At 39.3% G+C, this 18,955-nt stretch overlaps 1 protein-coding gene across 1 annotated transcript; it reads right to left on the minus strand.

The window, feature by feature from the left end:
- Positions 1-480: 480 nt before the first annotated feature.
- On the minus strand, positions 481-17,188 carry LOC103780038 (putative RNA-binding protein Luc7-like 2; the record flags this gene model as incomplete). The annotated part of the gene is made up of 8 exons (XM_008947686.1): positions 17,137-17,188; positions 15,371-15,465; positions 6,511-6,609; positions 5,644-5,754; positions 4,906-5,049; positions 3,703-3,879; positions 1,414-1,505; positions 481-577 (listed from the first exon to the last, which is right to left on the minus strand). Coding segments are annotated over exons 3-8 (717 nt in total), but the record flags the coding sequence as incomplete, so codon positions are not given.
- Positions 17,189-18,955: the final 1,767 nt, after the last annotated feature.

An 18,955-nucleotide genomic window follows, 5' to 3' on the forward strand; every position in this document is an offset into this window, starting at 1 on the left:
GATCATCTGCCAGAATCTGTGTTAGAATGTTCTGATAAAACAGGCTTATAGCTTCCCCATAGCTCATACAATAAAACTAGTTTGCAAGGTTCTAAAACACTAAACAAATTCATTGATTTTTTCCCTTTTTTCTTTTTACAAAACACTTTTCAATAAGAATACACTGGTGACCTTCACTTGTGTACTTTAGGAAGAAAACCTGCACTACTGTGTCATCTGTTGAGAGTTAACCTGGTGCTTAGGATTTTAAAACCATGGCTTTTTACCAGAAGATATTAACCACAAGCTTCTGAGAAAGAGCAAATCTCTGGGTTCTAAGCATTACTTGGGACAAAAAGTTGCACTGCAGTAGCCATAAAATAGTTTGGCCAGGTATAAGCTCAGTAGCATGGTGATAAATACTGTATAAACACACAGAGAGGACCATGTAACAGAATGCTTGGTCTGTAAGGAACATCTCAAACTAAGTGCCAGACAAACTCCTGGTGTTCCAGGCTGTGAAACGCTGGCTTCACTGATGGTATTCCTTGTCTGCAGATTTATATACCTTTTGGCATGCTTGCTGTGGGATCTGGACCTGAAATAAATAGAAAATAGTAAATCAATTTTTCTTCCATAATCTTATTAGCAAATAGAGTACAATTTAGTAATAATAAACCAGAGTAGTGGACCTGTTGCTGTATTTCCTGTTTTACTAGCCATTATTTGGAGGCCTTTTATCTGATGTTAACATCAGGAAACACATCCCTCTGACAACTCTTCTGTGTTCGCTGGGGGTGTGTGTCTGTTTATTTTTGAGACCACCATGCTACAAACCCAGAATAATATCTGATCTGCTTTTTGATTCCCACCCCTCCCACAGAAAAGGCTTACAGTTCAAGCCAGCACCCCCTTACTTCAGGCACATTATTATCAGGCAGATTTCAGAAGTTTACATTGTTAACCTCTGAAGTTAACATGTCAGGAGAACTGCAGTTCAGGTTCCTTTCCACTCCAGACCCACAAGGTCTGGAAGCAAGTTTTTCATAAAAGAACAGGGAATTACTTTCCTCAGTTGCATGTTCAACTTATTCCAATAAGGAAAATTTCTAGCATATCAAAAATATAATTAATAACAAAGAAAGTCATGTGTGTAAGCTCACACCTGTCAGGCCTCAAAACAAGGCACACACCTGGAAATTATTTAAAGGCCCTTTGTTCAAACACAGACATTTCTATCTGTAGCTTTTAAAAAGGCTTTCTGAGAACTAATTCAGGTTTTAAGAGTTAGACATGAAGTTCATCCTCACACCTTGTAAGTTCCCAAGGAATGCAGACTATCACCATTCTAAAATTTAGAAATATGCATGAACTACATCATGGTTCTCACACTGAACTTAAATAAGTCATTATGCAGTTAAAATAGACTCCTACCTCCTTAGTTTCTCCCTTTCTTCTCTTGCCCTCTCCTCTCTACGTTTCAGACGTTCCTGATTTCGTTTCTCCTGTTTGTCAGCCACAATCCTCTAAAAGCAAAGCAAGATATTCATTAAGTTACATTTCAAAATTTGAGATGAAGGTGCTATAAAAATCATCTACACAGTTAATATTCTCTCTCTCACGTATCTTCCCTTTCCCTTGTGTGCATTATTCCTTCTCTCTTCCTCAGTATATATGTGCAGTTTTTTTTCCTCCAAGAAACAGAAGTTACTGCAGAAGAGCTACAGCAACTAGAGGGTGTTACACCAAGACCTGAAATGTGTAGAGTTATATTAAGTTTTCCACAAAGGGAAACTCAGAGCAGTAAGACATGCCTTTAATGTGAGAACTTCCATAACAACCCTATCATATTTTGGCCACTGGCGAAAGGCAGAAAGAAACTGGAACAGTTCACTGCTGTATCAGCTCCTTCATCTATGCTGTGACACAAAGAAATCCTTAAGTCTTAAAGGACTTGGTTGGGCTGATACCTAGCTTTGAGGCTACTTCTTTCTGTACTGTGAACATGAGACATATAATTATAGAGGATGCTTCAGCTGATAGCCCCCAGGCTGAACTCACTACTACTGGGGACAAGGCACACTCAGTAGAGGGCCCTCAGATATGGAACTCACAACTGGAGATCTGGCCAAACCCAAGTCTCGCCACCTTCTGGACATGATGCAAGAAATTCAACTCTTTGTAAAGACCTTCTTCTGAGATGTGGAATTGCCCCAGCAGCATCTTGATTAGATCTCTGAGGAGAGCTCTGAGGAAGGAGGGGATAGTTATTGTTTTCTTTTTTTGTTAGCGAAAAAAGTATTTATTTTATTTTATTGATGCTTTGGGTATGTGAACTAATTATCCATGCATTTTTTTCTGAATGGTGTAAATCAGTTACTCCAACCCTTCATGTCAAATTATATCTATACTTCCTTGTACAACACCAGTAATTTAACCACAAGAAGGTTTCTTGTTGAAGTGGCTCTCTGTGTGATTTGGTGGAGGATGACAGGAAGCACACATGACCTGGGCTGGACAGCCATGGTTTGAGTTACAGCACCTCTCTATATTTAGGACCCTAAACTGCTAATACAGTCAACAGAGAGTTGGGCTTTCCAAAGGGTAAATCACAGTATCCATGCAAGGCAGCTGGAATATTATGGAATATAAACCAAGTCAATTTACCCAAACTCAGTAGCAGCATTTTCTGCTTTTAGGGCTTCAATTCATTTAGCTCATGTCTTTAGTGATTTCCACAGATAAATGCTTCATTGAGCCTTGAACTTCATAACTTGCCTATTAAGATCATAAATGGCACCAGTGTCCAAATCCATCCTATTCTAGACCAGAAGTCTAGAATGTAATTCCAGTCAGTCTTTCTTCCAGCACATGATTTCTAGTCAAGATAATGTTTAGAATAATATTCCAACTGGATTTCAAATCTTCAAGCTACAGAGAACATGCAACCTCCTATAACAATTGTTTTAATGGCTAGCCTGACATCAGGATCTACATCTTTTTGTATTCTGACTTTGGATATTTGTTGGAACTTAATTTATCTATGGTCAGTTAAACTTAAAAAGCCTTCAAAAATTACTTTAGAAATCTTGTTAGGCTTTTGGTACCTATAGAAATACTGATCTTCATCCAGATAAAATAAACACATTGGGTTTTAGTCATTCATCATACAGCAGGCTGAGGTCCAAGCATTTCTGTAGATCTTTTTTTGAAAACTTTGCCATGTGTTATCATCCTCTTTATGTATTAGTACCAAAAATGAGGATTTCAACACCAGCCCTATTAACATTTTATCCTAATAAATATCATCCACTTTGGCCCACTACACACTCTTGGATTTTCAAGAATCTCATTATTACTTTTAGCCAACCACCTGGCTAAAAGTAAAGTTCATTTGGCTGTCTCCTATGACTGCTAAATGTTTCAGCATCACTGCCATTCAAAACACTGTTCTCCATTTCACAAGTGGAATTGCACTCTTTGCTCCCAAAATGTGTTACTTTGGACATGTGTTTTAATACACCTCAGTGCAAAAGGGGCCATCTTATCACATTATCCAGATAACTGGTATTAAATTAGACTGTTTAGTGTTTTGCAGGCTAATGAAATCTCAAAATTTAAAGTAATATAAAAAAAATTCACACACTCAGGAAAAACATATTCTATTAAGGTTGCCTGGCAAACAGTGAGGTAGGAACACACACAGATAGAAGCATGATTTACCCTGAGTTCTTCAAGCTTCTCTCTTATTTCAATAAATCCTAAATGCAGCTTTCCCCCAAAGTGGTCAGCGAGTCGCCGGTCGTTGTCATGAAGGCCAAGATAAGCTGAGCACACCTCACAGACCCGGAGCTTCTGCTGCTGGAAGCTGGAAGCAGGCATGGAATTCCTGTATACTTCCTGAGGGGGAAGCAAAAAATAAAATCTATTTGCTAACTGTTACTTAATGCACAGAAACACAAAGATAACACTTCAGCTAATTCACACTATTCAGAAATCATCTCATTATGATACCAGGCACATTTCTTATTTTGAAGATTGGATATTTGAAAGCATATTTAAAAGCAGGACATCAGCAATTGGTTCTGAAAAGTGAACTAAGTGGGGTGATTATTACCTTTACTTAAGATCACACTACTTAGAAAGTTAAACAACTTTTATGTTTTACTTAGAAAGATGAACAATGAATACACATTAACACTACAGGTACTGTGTTAACATTATCATGAAAATACAAGACCCACTTTAATTCTGAACCCAGTGCCAAACAGTAGTTTCCTGAGAAATACCTACATTTTAGACACTAATTAAACATGTTATCTGAGCAAAATTTATTTACATATACTCAGATGACAGACAAGCAACCCCTCTGGTACCATTAAAACAACTGCAGATGCTTCCTTCTACAAATTTCAGTCTCTTGGTGAGATATGATACAGAAAAGCTCTGGGTGAGTTTTGCCACCTGACCATTACAACAAGGACTGTTTTGACTTGCCTGATACACAAGCCAGTGACTAATTATCTTTCAGTGAAGACAATTATTCACCTGAGTGAAGGTTTCCAGCACAAGCCACATGAGCACAGCAAAAGGCACAACAGGGTTACCACAGCAAGAGCTGTGAGACTGTGGTCAGTGAGCCCAACACAGGCACAGCTGTGGTGTCCACAGACAGAACTGGCCAACACAGCTAGACCAAGATAAAGGCATCACCCGTGGGAGTAGATATAATTTTAAGAGTTTAGGAGTGTATTCAAAGGTAGAAACTAACTGTACAGGATGTCACAAAGCAAATCCTTCAGTTTTATATGAAGCAATTAACTAGGGAAATGCTAGCAGATAAGACATCTTATATTACACAGATACCAACCAATTTGGTATTGGACCCTGCCATCTCCCTCCCCAAGCCCTACACAATCAACTTACTTCTGCTTCTCTCTTCTTTACACGAGCCTTCTCCACCTCATCCATCACTTTTTGAGATTCTTCCACGTTCCCATCAGCTCCAAGCTGTTCTACTTTGGCCAGCAGTTTCCCAATTTCTTCATTCAATTCATGAACTCTTTCAGCCTTGAAAGACAAGGAAATGCTTAACAGGAGATGCTTTTAATTATGGAAAACAATCTGACCTGGTTATTATATGCAAAATCATCAGTACAGATTGATGAGAAACAGGCAGAGATAGCTTCTTTGAGTAAAAGTGAAAAAGAAGTTGCCTCATGTGAAAACACAGAAAGGCTGAGTTACCAAGCCTATGCACCAACTCCAGAGCAACTTCCAGTAACTCACTCTGTTGTCTATACAACAGTCTTACAGTGTTTGTATACCCATCCCTCCTAGTATGTGCAGAAAAATGGTAAGCTTTTTAAAGTTAAAAGATCTAGAGAAAAACATCAAATTTTATTGACCAAAATGTGAAAGAATCACTAATATTTGTAAAGCTTGGTATCACAGACAATCAAGTATCCTGAGCTCAAAAATGTAAGAGGTGCTTTAAATGCTCCTGTGGTTTAAAGGCACTTTTGGGAAGAAGAGAGAAAATGTATTATTTTTCCCTGTCCTCAGTATGACTTCTCAGATTGGACAGCTTGCCAAAGCTTTAAGTTGGCTCCTCAGAAGAACAGACCTTCAGAGAGACTCCAGTAACTAGTTTTACATGCTTACTTTAGCTGCAACTTCAGCACTGATCTCTTCTTGGGTTTCTGCTAGTCTTTTCTTAGCCACTTCTGTTCTCCTGTCACAGTCTGCAATAAATGACTGCAGGTGGTCCATTGCCTAAAACATCAACAAGAGCACTGATCAGTGCTGTCAAGAACACAAATATTTCAGTAAGCTTTAACACTTTTCACAGTTATGAAGACACAACTTTTATACGTTATTAGTGAAACCTCTGAAAACAGTAATCTAGTTATTTATGGTGGCTAATCACATACATTAACACACATTTAAAAAATCATAGTCTACACACTGTGATAAGTATCTGCAGAAATTGGAACTGAATCTTTAAGACTTGTCTTTTTCACCATGGTTTTAAGCTACTAAGCTTATTAATACCACCACTCCAAACAACAACAAAAAGCTCAACCCTTTTTGTTCTAGTGAACACTAGATTCCTAGCTGGGAGTTCATAGCTGTATTACTTAAACTGTGGTGTCCTGAAACACAGAGTATCATTTGTTATTCCTAACACAAAATTACTTTCTTCAGTAAGCACAGAATTTAAGACTCTCTGCAGAATACACAGCTTTAATGTTTGCTTGCTATTTGAACAACGCTAGGACAGTATCCAGGTTTTGTTTGGTGGAAGGATTTTCACAGTTTTACCTAGACATGACTACTAACACAGACTAAACACACAAGCATGAAGAACCATGCATTTACATAGTGTGCCATGCACTTCTCTGCCTCCTTCTATCAAATCACTATCTAAACTCCCTTGTGCATGTACCAAAACTTCACTTTTATTGCTCAGTTTATCCACCTAGGTACACAAATTTTGCTTTCTCTCCACCACTAAGACAGAATACATACATCAAGCTCAAAGAAGAAATCTTGATCTTTGGATGCTATTTCATAGTCTGCCCTCAATGCCAGGTCGTGCACCTTCAGGCATTCTCCAAGGTCCATTCTCTGAAAAGAGAGAAGGGAAGTGGTGTAACTCCACACAAGTGTTACAAGGAATGAAGTCAGCATGATGTTCTTTAACAGTCAAATATTATGAAGTAAATAATCTCCCCTGCAGAAATGAAAGGGCAAGAATAAGACAATACCAAATCTTTCAATAAACAGATTTTAATGAGCTGAGTGTTGGACTATGTTCAAGAATCAGGGAAGAAAAAAAGTACTGATATTTTTTTTGTAATCTAAAACCATTCTAGGAAGGAAGCATAAACTTTATGTAGGCTTCATCACTAACCTTGCATACGACACCACTGAGGAGAGTGCCCTGAGTATTATTAGGTAACAAACACTGTTTTAAAATTGAAATTTGCATACCAGGCAGCATAAGAAATTCTAATCCAATCTGCTCCCTGGAATTTTGTTTGGTGATCAAGACAGAGCAACTTGCATATGACCAAAAATCCTCAACCTACACCAACCCCCCAGAAACTGTATGTAATGGGAACAAAATGGAACAAACCCAAAGTACTCTGTCTACAAAAGCACAGGCTGAAGTACAGTCAGTGACATTGGTTATTATTTGCATCACTCAAAACCAGCAGTTTCAGTCAAGTCTGTTCTTGGTACTGGCCACTTAATATTAAGCAAAATTAATCCTTTCTTAGCACTGAAATCACATGACAAAAGTTGAACTCTGATGGAAAAAGCTGTTATGGTTGTAGTTTAACAGAAATTTTAGAACCAAAATTAAAATGATTTACAAAACAAATCATTAATTAAGGATGAGTATTAACTCAAACTGCTGCAAGTAATTTGGATCTGAGCCAAATAAGTGGGTTTTTTTTAATAAACAAAATACCTGCATTTAAATAGCAATTCAAACCTTAGAAGTATAGTAAAAAAATCCCAAACATTAACTGCTTTCAACTTGTCAAATCACCACATACGTGTTTAAAGTAGTTTTTACAGAAGTTGTTGTTTTATTTCAAGTGAGACAGAAAAAAACACTGTTAAAGTACAGAATTTTGAACTTGAGAAGTTTCTGATAATCTGTGGTTATTTTCATCCCCTTCAGCCACCCTAAATCTGCCTTCCGGAAAACACTTGATTGCAACAGAGAACATCTGATTGCAGTGCTGAAGAAGAAGATGAGCTTTCCCTTCTGCAGCTACACAGGACCTCAGCAGTTTTGGTAACTAATGCAAATCCACAAAGACCTTGAAGTTCAGCAATGTATCACACGTTTATTTCCAACTCTTGAAATGCTGACATTATTTAAACCCCAGCATTCTCTCAGGAAAGCACTTCAGTAACAGGGAAGCAGTATGAAAGAACTTAATTATCTGAAGCTCAGACACTTAAAAAGCCTCCTAAAATTGTGAACTTGTCTTTATGCTAATTCATCCCTTACCCTGATAAACGGAAGGGTTTTCAGCAGTGCACCTCTGTCCAGCTGGTCAGGCAGCCACACGAGCAGATGTGATGACAGGATGTAGGAGCAATGCAGCAATGGACTTGAGCAGCTACTGACTCTTAGAGTAGCAAGATGCCACTTCAGAAACTCTCCAACAACTCCAGCAATATTAGCAGCAGTGCTGGGGATGAGGAGGATGTGATAGAGGCATCTAACACAAAGGAATCCTCCATCTGAGGACAGGAAATTTTGACTCCCTTTCCCCTCTTTGATGCAACATGGTGCAGCCTTATAAATACTCCCATGGCATAATGGAGCAAGAACAAGCATCAGGTACAAGAGAAATGGATTCTTTTTCACTAGCTTTATTACTCAAGAAATTGTATCATGGTTGGAACTCCTTAACACAGTCTGTGCTAGTCCTGGCTAATCCTTTTGAGAGCACCTCTGAAGTGCTACGTACTAAGTGTCTTTCTTAACAGTTTGATTAGCAAACCCCAATGTAGAGAGACACCACAAAAAATTAAACTCTTAAACCAGTTTGCCTATTGTGTACAAAATCAGGCTAAAAAGCACTTTTGCTGATGTAAGTTATGAAACATCAGGTAAGGACAATTAATCTTGGGGATGATTTATTAGTGTCAGAAGTATTCACTGGATCAGGATTGCCAAGGACTTTAATAAGCACAGAGGAGCCTGTATTATAATGCAGCTCATAAGGCAAGCTGCAGAGGAGATGGACAGCAACTGGAAATGGACAAAAGATAAAAGACATGATTTTCACTTTCTACATGTCCACTTTGGGATTTGGTGCCCTCCCCCAGAAGCCAAGAACAAACACTGGTAGTCAGCCATTTCAATATCAATCACATCTGAGACAAGAGATGGCTAAGAGGGGGACTGATGTCTGGACACTGAGCTACTAGCAAAGGCTTAAAAAGAATGCACACGAACTGTTTCCCACTGTCACTGCACTGACTTCCAGACAGACTTACACTAAAGTGATTTACAGAGCTGGCCTGATGAGTAAAGCAAATAAAGGAAGGTGAGAACATCCGAGTTCCCAGGCTAGACATAACTGAAGTTCATTGAGGATGTGAAGCCATGCTTTGGGGCTTTGTTGCAGTCACTGCTCTTTTACTGAAGATTAAAACCAGAGAAAACCCCTATGTATTTGGAGAATCTTTCTTACAAGAGAAAGTATTGCTGAAGATTAACCTAGAAAATCTAGGCAACCCCATGCAAAGCAGGGTATCAGGAATCCTGCTACCACTGAGTTCTGCTTAAGTAACTAGTCCTTCTACTAGCAACTCACTATCCATTGTCTGTAATGCTTGTTCTCTCCTCAGGGTTAGACTGGCAATGAGAGCTATACTAGATTTCCCAGAGCTGAGGTTCAGACATCTGGTTTTTCATCCTGAACAACCTCACGTTGAAATATTTTAGTAATAAATTTTTACCATCCCACCCACAAAATGGATAGAGTACCCCTGGTAGCAATGCAGAAATGTGGATTACGTACATTTAGTTTAAATCATGCACAGCTCTGCCTCAATCAAACCAGGGATTAAGAAAAAGAGAATCCCATGAGCTAAGTATGAATAGACAAGGAATGGCTGAGGACTTGAGCAACAGAGAATCTGAAGAATTTATCTGCAAAATAAACCATCACTCCACATAGCTGACAACTGAAGCAGAGACTAAAATGATGTGATGCTGCTTCTGGAACATGAAATTAAGAGGGCTTTCTTTTTGATCTTGAGCTACCTACAACAAAATTTCTGTTTTGGCACTTCCACAACTACTACATGTTCCTTTGACACCAGGGATTAGACTCCTGAGGGTACTCTATATGGAGTGCAAAAAAGAGCACTTAAAAGAAAAGCCAAAGCTACTTAAACCAGAGGGCTGATGTTAAGCCAAGTGTGACACAGCAGCAAATGCTACCAGTGCTTTTAAAATCAGCAGATATCTTTGATAGGTTTTGAAAGAAGATACTCTAGGCAGTGTTTCTGCAGAGAATTCTTTCCAGCTATAAAGAAAGACAGCTACACCACAGCAGTTCACATTCAGCACAAGGATTTTCTGTTTGTCATCAAATTTTTTTCAATAATGTCAGAAAAATGTGATGTTACTGAAAAATACTGGATGGACCAGATCTCTCTCCCTTTATCAAACTGTCAATGCAGCCACTGTAGTCTGTATGAGAACAGCCCTGTTACTGAGGAAAAGAAGCTACACAGACTCTTCCCTGAGATCTTCCTTATTATGGAATTCACTGTTCATCTGCATTAACAATATTGTTTCTGGCAGATTTCTAGACCTATTTCTAGATAAAGTCTGCCCTTTCTTGTAGGCAACACATGTTCAGAAGTGGAGCCTGCAGCAGCACTGAGGAGAAGGACTTGGGGGTGCTGGCTGACAGGAGGCTAAACACAACCTGGCAACGTGCACTCACAGCCCAGAAAGCAAATCATATCCTGGGCTACACCAAAGAAGCATGACCAGCAGGTTGAGGGAGGCAATTCTCCCCCTCTGCTCTGGTGAGACCCCACCTGAGTACTGCTTTCAGTTCTGGGGTCCCCAGCATATGAGAGACGTGGATCTGTTTGAGTGACTCCAGAGGAGGGGCACAAAGATGATCAGAGGGATGGAACATCTCCCGTGTGAAGACAGGCTGACAGAGCTGGGGTTGTTTAGACTGGAGAAAGGAAGGTGTGGGGAAAACTTCCAGCAACCTGCCAGTACTTAATGGGAGCCTCCAGGAAAGCTGGGGAGTGACTCTTATCAGGGAGTGCAGTGATAGTACGAGGGGTAATGGCTTTAAATTGACATAGGGTAGGTTTAGATTAGATACAGGGAAGAAGTTCTTCGCTGTAAGGGTGGTGAGACACTGGCACAGGTTGCCCAGAGCGGTTGTGGATTCCCCCTCTCTGGAAGTGTTCACAAGCCAAGCTGGATGGCGTTTTCAGCAACCTGGTCTAGCTGAAGGTCTCCGTGCTCATGGCAGGGCTGCGGGAACTAGATGACCTGTGAAGTCCCTTCCAACCCAAACCATTCCATGCTGTATTAATCCATGGTTTAAATGCTCTGGCTCCACTAATGGGGTTAACTTTTGTAGGGGTTAACTTCTGTAGGACTTCACTAGCAGAAAAAAAAAATACTGAGCTAAAAAGAAGCAGAAATTGAGTTATTAAAGTCCTTAGCAACCACTGAAACTTCCAGATATCTTCAGAAGTCTAATATGTTAAAGATACTTCTCCCCTTAACCATACTCTCACTTTGGAAGGCTTCAAGTCCTTAGACTACACCTTCCCCAAAATTCAGAGTTAGCAGCAGTCTCTTATTTTTAAATGAGATATTTCAGTGTTTACATAGTATTTGCCCTTGTAGCCTGACTATGCAATATATTAACTCTATATATATAGAGTAGCAACAACAAAAAATCCTTTCAAGATGAATTCAACTCATTAAAATAGAATATGGTGCAATCAGTTCACTTTCCTGGCACTGGTCAAAGAATTGAGTCTCAAGAAGCTGAAACAATCACTTGCTGGGACAACAAAGCACTTCACAATTAATCACCAGTGGGCTGAAGGCTAGAAATCGAGGTAGCTTATGCAAGCCTAATTTAATTAGATTTGTCAAGCTGAGGCAGTTCACATGATCACATCAGTCCTGCAGGGAGACACCCTCCAGCAGCATGCCTGCTGTCTGTAGTGCTGCAGGACATCACCAAGCTGGCACACCACGGGTTTCAGCAAGGAAACAGTTCCCCTGAGCCAGGGCACTGCTGGCAAAGAAATCAGCTCCAGACTAAAACACCTCACTAACACCTATCAGCAGATGTGTGAACTCTCCCAACTCCTCTTCCACAGTGAGAGGAGCACTGGGCAGCACAGCCAGTGAGCCTGCAGCCCTTCAGCCTGCTGAGGAACTCCCCGTGGCAGGGGACAGGACTCTCCAGGCTGCACTGCCTAGATCCCCCCTGACTCCAGCACAGCTTTCACACCCAGCTGCTCAGCTGAAGCCTAAATTTAGATATCTTAATCCAGAGCTGAATTCCACCCCTAATGAGCTTACAGTTAATCATGTATTAAAGTATACTGCCAAGCCAAGGTCTCACTCAATAGGGTTTTAGTCAGCAGCAACCCTGAAGAACTGAGTGCAATAAATTCATGAGTGCCTAAAGATCCTCTTAAGCCCAGGACTGAGCTGACAGAGCACACTCTGCTTCTTGCATTTTATTTATACAGACCCCAATGATCTCCAACAAACACACATCAATATAAATTTAATCCACTGAGCAGAAAGGAGCTTCTCAACCATGGTTTGCAGGACCAGATACAACATTTGTGATTTATTTTCAACAGGAAAGCACAATCAAGCTAATGAGAAAGCCAGACTGCTGCAGAAGTGTTGGACTGCTTGGGCTCTTCAAAGACAGGCAGTGGGTTACTATAAATATTCAGGACAATACTACTTTTAACCTTATTAAAGTTTGCTTGCTTTAAATCTTGCCACCTTGTAATTTTCATTAGTACTCAGCTATTGATTCAGAAAATACAAAGACACAGAAAACACATTTTTATACATCCTGTAAGACCTGCCAAAGACAGTAGAAAGCTCAAATACAGACAATGTTGCTTAATAGATTCATACCATTATCAGGGAGTCATTTGACTCCCATGTATGTAGTTTCAGTCCTAATCTCCTAATGTGGATAAATATAAACAAACATTTTTGTAATGCTGATGAAAAGTAATTCAAGAGCCATGGGTTGGAAAAACCAACCAACAACCCCCATAAGCCTGACCATCAGCAGCTATTAAGGACTAAAAAAACAAATGTAAGAGAGTTAACCCTTTAAGACAAAATGTTTTAAACAAAATTTGCTAACTTTAAGTGGTTAATTATTCAATGTCTCAGCAGCCAGAATTTACAAATCCTTATTAACCTCTCATTATAAAATTCTCAGCTTGAAATGAATGAGCAAACTCTTTAAACCACTGATTTATGCCAGTGAACCAGTACCCAAGTGAAAAGCAGAGCACCAAAACATGAAAAAATGTCACTTAAAAATAGAATAGCTTTTGTGAGAGGCATTGTGAAAAGTAGGTTCTGAACAGACACTGTTCCACAACCTTGAACACACACACACACACACTTCCGTGATCTTGCCAATTAATTTACTACATGCCTCACGCAGACTCCAAAATGTATTTCAAATAAAAAGATGAGGACAGAGGCACAACAGATTTGGAATTTAATGAACTGAAAGATGATGCTACAATTTTAACTTTGTTTACATTTTTTCTGCTGAGACTCACTATTCTACCTGTGTCTTCCATGTAGCTCGTTACTCCTGTTGCACTTAGAAGCAGACCACAAAAAATCCAAACCCATACTCTCCCTGTCTTTCCCCAAAAAGTGGCATAAAAATTGTCTGCTGCAGGCACCAAGACACCTCTGTCCAACATTTTACTGATAATCTAGTCAATGAAGAGATTTAATGTTGTAAAATGTCAGTAGAGAACTTATTCTTTTATAATCTAAGACTCTGGATCTGAATTTATTTTTTTTTTTAAAAAGTCTGTCTACCTTTGTTACCTACAGATCTGAACTGTGAAGATGCATCAAAATTTTCCTATGAAAACTGGAGAAAACTCCACATTTTCCAAATCAACAGCAAGCTGTTTGGTCATGCTACACACTTCTCACCCTTTTTAAACCTGCACTATTGGAAGAGAAGGTCCATTTCTTCAGACCCATGCCTAGGTAACCAGCAGAATACCACAGGCAGATAATGCCTGACTCTTATGGTTCTCTTTCTACTACCCCCACCAAAAAGATCAACTAGCCATTGTTTTCCTGGAACCAGAATTAGATCATGGAATACATTTTGTGGTACAATGACTAACTGCTTTATGAGGAAGGACAAAAAAAAAAAGGCTGATACTTGTTGAACAAGCAGTTTAGTTTAGTACTCCAAGAGCAGCAGCAGAGCCCAGCATGAGACAGATGAGAACTCTCAGTGCAGACTCAAACTGGGTGAGCAGACTCCAGCTACATGCTTGGTCTGATGAACACCTCTTACTTGCTGAAGACATTCTGCATATCTTTGCTTACAGAAATTATACCACAATGAAAAGCTGTCAAATTAATCTTTTAAAAGGATCTCCTTGTGGATTCTGACCGATGACTCTATGGTTTTATAGCGTACTCTTATATCCCATATCTTCCCCAAGCCATGAGCTATTTTGCTCATCACATAACCAAAACACTGGGCAACATAACAGAAGGGTGAAGAGGAACACATTCTTCTGCCTTTTTCCCCATTTTGTCTGGACAGTAATGCACAGAACCATTCAAAATAAAATTACATGTCTTGATAGACAACACAGTTACCAATTCATGAATGACTTGAAGGTGAAGAACTAGGTGCAAGATGTGTGACCTTCTGCATGAATTATCTTCAGTACATGCCAACAACCACACTGAGATCAAGACATATGATTTTTGTGGTGTGACAGAACTTTGCAATATAAAAGAAAAAGGAAACAGTGTCTTACAGGAGAGGGAAAGAACCCACTTAGGAAGCCACAAGACTTAAGCAGCATAACAAATGGGCCCTTTCTAGTCTGTTGCCTTTTTTATTAAGACAAGTGTTAAGTTCTGTAGTTCAGTTGTACTAGTTCTCATGCCTCTTCTTCCTGTGGTTCTTAGCAATTACAGTTGTGTCTACTTTTACAAGGACTCCTAAGAAAGAAGGACTGTAACTGCTGGTCTGTCAGTACAAATACCAAAATTAGTAAAACCAACAAAATCAGTGTGCACATGCATGCCTGAAGCCCTTTAATCATAATGACAAGTCAGACATACTGAGTGTATCTCAGCTAGAAAGGTAATTGAACTTTCAACTGTTTTCAGTAAAGCATTTCTGAAAAAAAGAAAAGTCTCCTCCCCATACAATTATGTAGGATACTTCCTTACTACAACATAATCTTTTAAGAAAATAACTTCATAATTTATACATAGATTTTATTTCTTTTTGTTCTACTAGTTGCAAGTGTACCAGCTTAAAACCACTTTGTTATAGTGCAATACATGTTGGTAAGGTGTATTGTTTAAATTCTTTTATGTTATAGCACACAACGTTTACTCTAAATAATAATTAGCATATAAAACAGAAGACTTTTAAAAATTAACTTCATAACCCCTAAGTTAGTTTTTATAAAAGTTCCTCTGAAGTGCCAGAGGGCACTATAGACACTTGCTGAAAACAAGAGATACTACAAAGAAATAACTCAATTTCTCCATTCTTATCTAAATAAAGGACAAGACTTTTCTACATACGGTTCCAGAGAGCACATCATGAGGGCAGCAGTTGAGGAGGTGGCTCTTGCACACTCTGTCATCACTGAACTTGATCCTCTGACGGGTCGTGTCACCTGCAATAGAGAAGCCAGCACATGGCAGGTTAGAAACCTGGGGACACCAGACAGGTCCTGCAGGTTACATGCAAAGCGTTAACACTGCCCTGTCACAGGGTGAAGGTCTAGGGAGACTAGAGCTTAAAACACTGTGTGCTTCTTTGCCAAGTAACACCAATAAGTGCTTTAATGCTTTATAATGCTATTTAAAAATCATCTCACGCTTCCCCTGCAAAAATGCAGCGTGAGAAGTGCTTGAAACCAGAAAGACAGCATTAGCTCAAAACCCCTCTGCTAGGACAGCACTCGTTAACGAGCTAGTAACGTTCTGCTTGGGTTGGGCATGAAAGAGTGAGGTGTTTCTATGTGACAATTAGCATATAAAAGCAGCCTCGTAAACACAAAATGCAACACTTTGAGTCTTCACCAAATCCCACCTGATACTCATTTTATGATTTTGCTCTTGGATGCAGTGCACCCTTTTACTTCTGATGGGAGCAGCATGAAGAGTTGGCAGAAGAATGATTTCAAATGCTTACAAACCTGAGAAGTCCGTCAAGCATATGGACATAGCCTGTATGCAAAATTATTTTACAGATGTTTGCATATCTCTGTATCATAAGCCTTTTTTTTTTTTTCTTTTTTTCTCTTTTCTATATGCTGTTTGTTGGGCTGGGAACATCTGACATTGTATCTTCCTGGTGGCAGGTTGTAGTTCCTGCATCAGCAGAAGCATCAAGCCGCCCACAGCCTGAGTCCAAATGCCAGTTTAAATCACCCCATCCCGGAGCAAGACCTGAAGTCTTCAGAATAATGCAACCAGCTGGTATTTTGGGGTGAGGGTGGGAATTCGCTTTCCTTCAAGTCATAACACAATCATCACTGTTTGAGATTTGGGAGAGTTCACTGCTGTGGCTCTCCTGGTGTTAAGGCACAGGCATGATAAAACACCATCTCTCAGGATGTTGTTTTGTTTTTTAAAACATAACTTTAAGATCTCTTAATTGTTGAAAACCTACTGGTGAATTACTGAAGCAAGGAAGGCTGCTGGAATTAAAAACTGGCAAATCAATGAGTTCAGTTAGCAGCCTCTTCCATTTCATCAGACATTTTAAAGAGTGTACATACATTTGACAGTTAAAAAGTTTGGGTTTTTTTTTGGCTTCATGACCTCAAACACTGAATTTTTCATCCATTAAACAATTCAAGAAGCCAAATTCATTACTGAGGTAACTACAACACAGGGGAGTAAAAAAACCCAGATGTTATTAGTCAAGTTTTTCTTACTATTACATAACCAGATTTTACAGTACCAGTCCTATGCATAGGATGCTAATATATAACATTTTCAGATGGGCCAAGCTTCAGATTATTAAACAAATAAAAGTTCCCAAAAACACCACATGCTTAATTTGCCTGTGGGACACAACATTTAAAACCTGTAACCCACAGGCTAAAGAGCTTCAAAGCAGTTCAACAATAGGTTTTCCAGGGCAACCTTACTGCTTAGTTATACTTACACGTCTAAAAATTTAGAGCAATCCCCTTATAACCATGCCTGCTACTGCAGTAAAGAGTTTTTCTTTTTTTTTTTATTATTTTTTTAGGAGGTGGATCCATTTTTTTTAAACACATCACTGCGTTTGTTCCACATTCATTAACACATCTGAAAAGTTATTGATAACTCACGGCTCGGCGAATGCGGGGCCTTTCTGACACTCCCTTGCAGATTGATGTAGGCAGGCAAAGATACATTGAACCTTTATAAATAAAACAAGGGGCCAGATTGTTCAGTTTGTATAGAAAAATAGACTCTGCCAGCAATTTCAATACAGCATCTAGAAACACATGTTGACTGTAAAGATTCTTCTATATAAAGACACATGAACAAAATCAAGAAAAGTATTTTAAAAAATACTAACAGCCTAAGAGCGGTAACCTATCAGAAGTCAACGAGTTATCAAGACCAGAAAATTGCTGAAAGAATCATTGTTCCTCAGGTAACGTTGGCAAGCAGGATTTTCACAGACTCACACACGTCAACATCGAGCTGTGGCTTTTTCCACCCCTCTGCCACAGCCAGGAACTGACACTACAGCTCCAACACAGTCAGTCTGCTGTCATTAGAGTGGCTAGCATGATAATCAGTCACTACACTGAGGTAAGAAAACACAGGAGAGGAAAAAAAAAGGGGTAGTAGAAACCAATCAATGGCAGCCTCAAGAACACTTTCCACATTTGCATTTTAAACATGAGTTCTTTCTCTGCTGTGCCTTTCATCCAGTGTTTAAGAGGCTTTCAGAAAGGCTCCCCCCCACAAAACACTCCAGTATTTACCTCTTCCCTCCTACAAAAAGCCATTTCACACATCTGCATTTCTTTTCAATCGATGCTGCTTCAGCAGGTAAGGTTTAGCAAAAAGAAAAGGTGTCATACACGATGTCCTAACAATCACTGAATTCTGTGTCCCTCTGGCAGCTCCTCCCTGAGCCTGACAGCCTCAGAAGAAAACGCTTTTATTTCTTCATTAATTTTGTGAGCCCTAATATCCCTAACTAGCGCAGACCTGTTGGCAAAGACAGCAGATGTGTTCTGCTGCTGACCCACAGATGAATTCCCTTGGGTAGGTGGTGACCTAGAGTCTACATGGGTTGCTGAATAAAACCTCTGGATACAGCAAAGGAGACTTCTGCAGGTGCCTTCTAAGAACTCAGCCAACAGGAACAGACAGACATGGTTCTGAAGTCAAGGCTTCAGCAGCACTCCAGATAACCAAGACACCAATTCTCTTTGTCAAACTGTACCTGGGTTGATACACCTTTTGTATGGTCGGACAATCAAATGAGTGCTAAATGACACTTATGAGTATTAAAAAAAACAAACTAAAAAATTCTGTATTCTGCAAGCAGAAAGTAATACCTATAGGTAGCAAATGGCCGAAGTCATCTATATTTTTGAAGTGTCCCTTGTTACAAATGCTTAAAGGATACTATCATTGATATTTCAGATCTTAGTACAAGTTCTATTATAATAGGTAAATAATTAAATTAGCTGAGAATAGCAACTTATTTAGCCCTGCCTCTGAACAAGAGCAGAGTATTCAACTACTTGATCGTTAGGACTCATGCTCATTAAAGAAATCAAATTAATTTACCAGGGCATTACAAGAGTCAACATCAATTATTATAAGCCATCCCTGTGTTTCCAATTATATTTTCTCCATTAAAAAACCCCAACATCATATGATTTATAAAATTTAGATGGAGATACAGAAAAAATCAGTTAAGCTTTCCTCAAGAAGCAGAAGCTTTAGTTTTACTTAAAGTACCCAGCCTGAACCACATTTCCATAAAAGATTGCTTTCCAGATGAATGGAGAACCTTGAAACAGAATTGAAACCAATCAAGGAAAAAAGCATCAAAGGAATTTCTACACTTGCACATCTCATATCCTTTCTGAGCATAAGAAACCTGTACCCTAGAAAGGCAAATACTGAAGGTGACAGCAG

This window comes from Merops nubicus, unplaced genomic scaffold (genome assembly GCF_000691845.1).
Source record: "Merops nubicus isolate BGI_N331 unplaced genomic scaffold, ASM69184v1 Scaffold13329, whole genome shotgun sequence".
In the NCBI taxonomy this organism is placed as follows: Eukaryota; Metazoa; Chordata; class Aves; order Coraciiformes; family Meropidae; genus Merops; species Merops nubicus.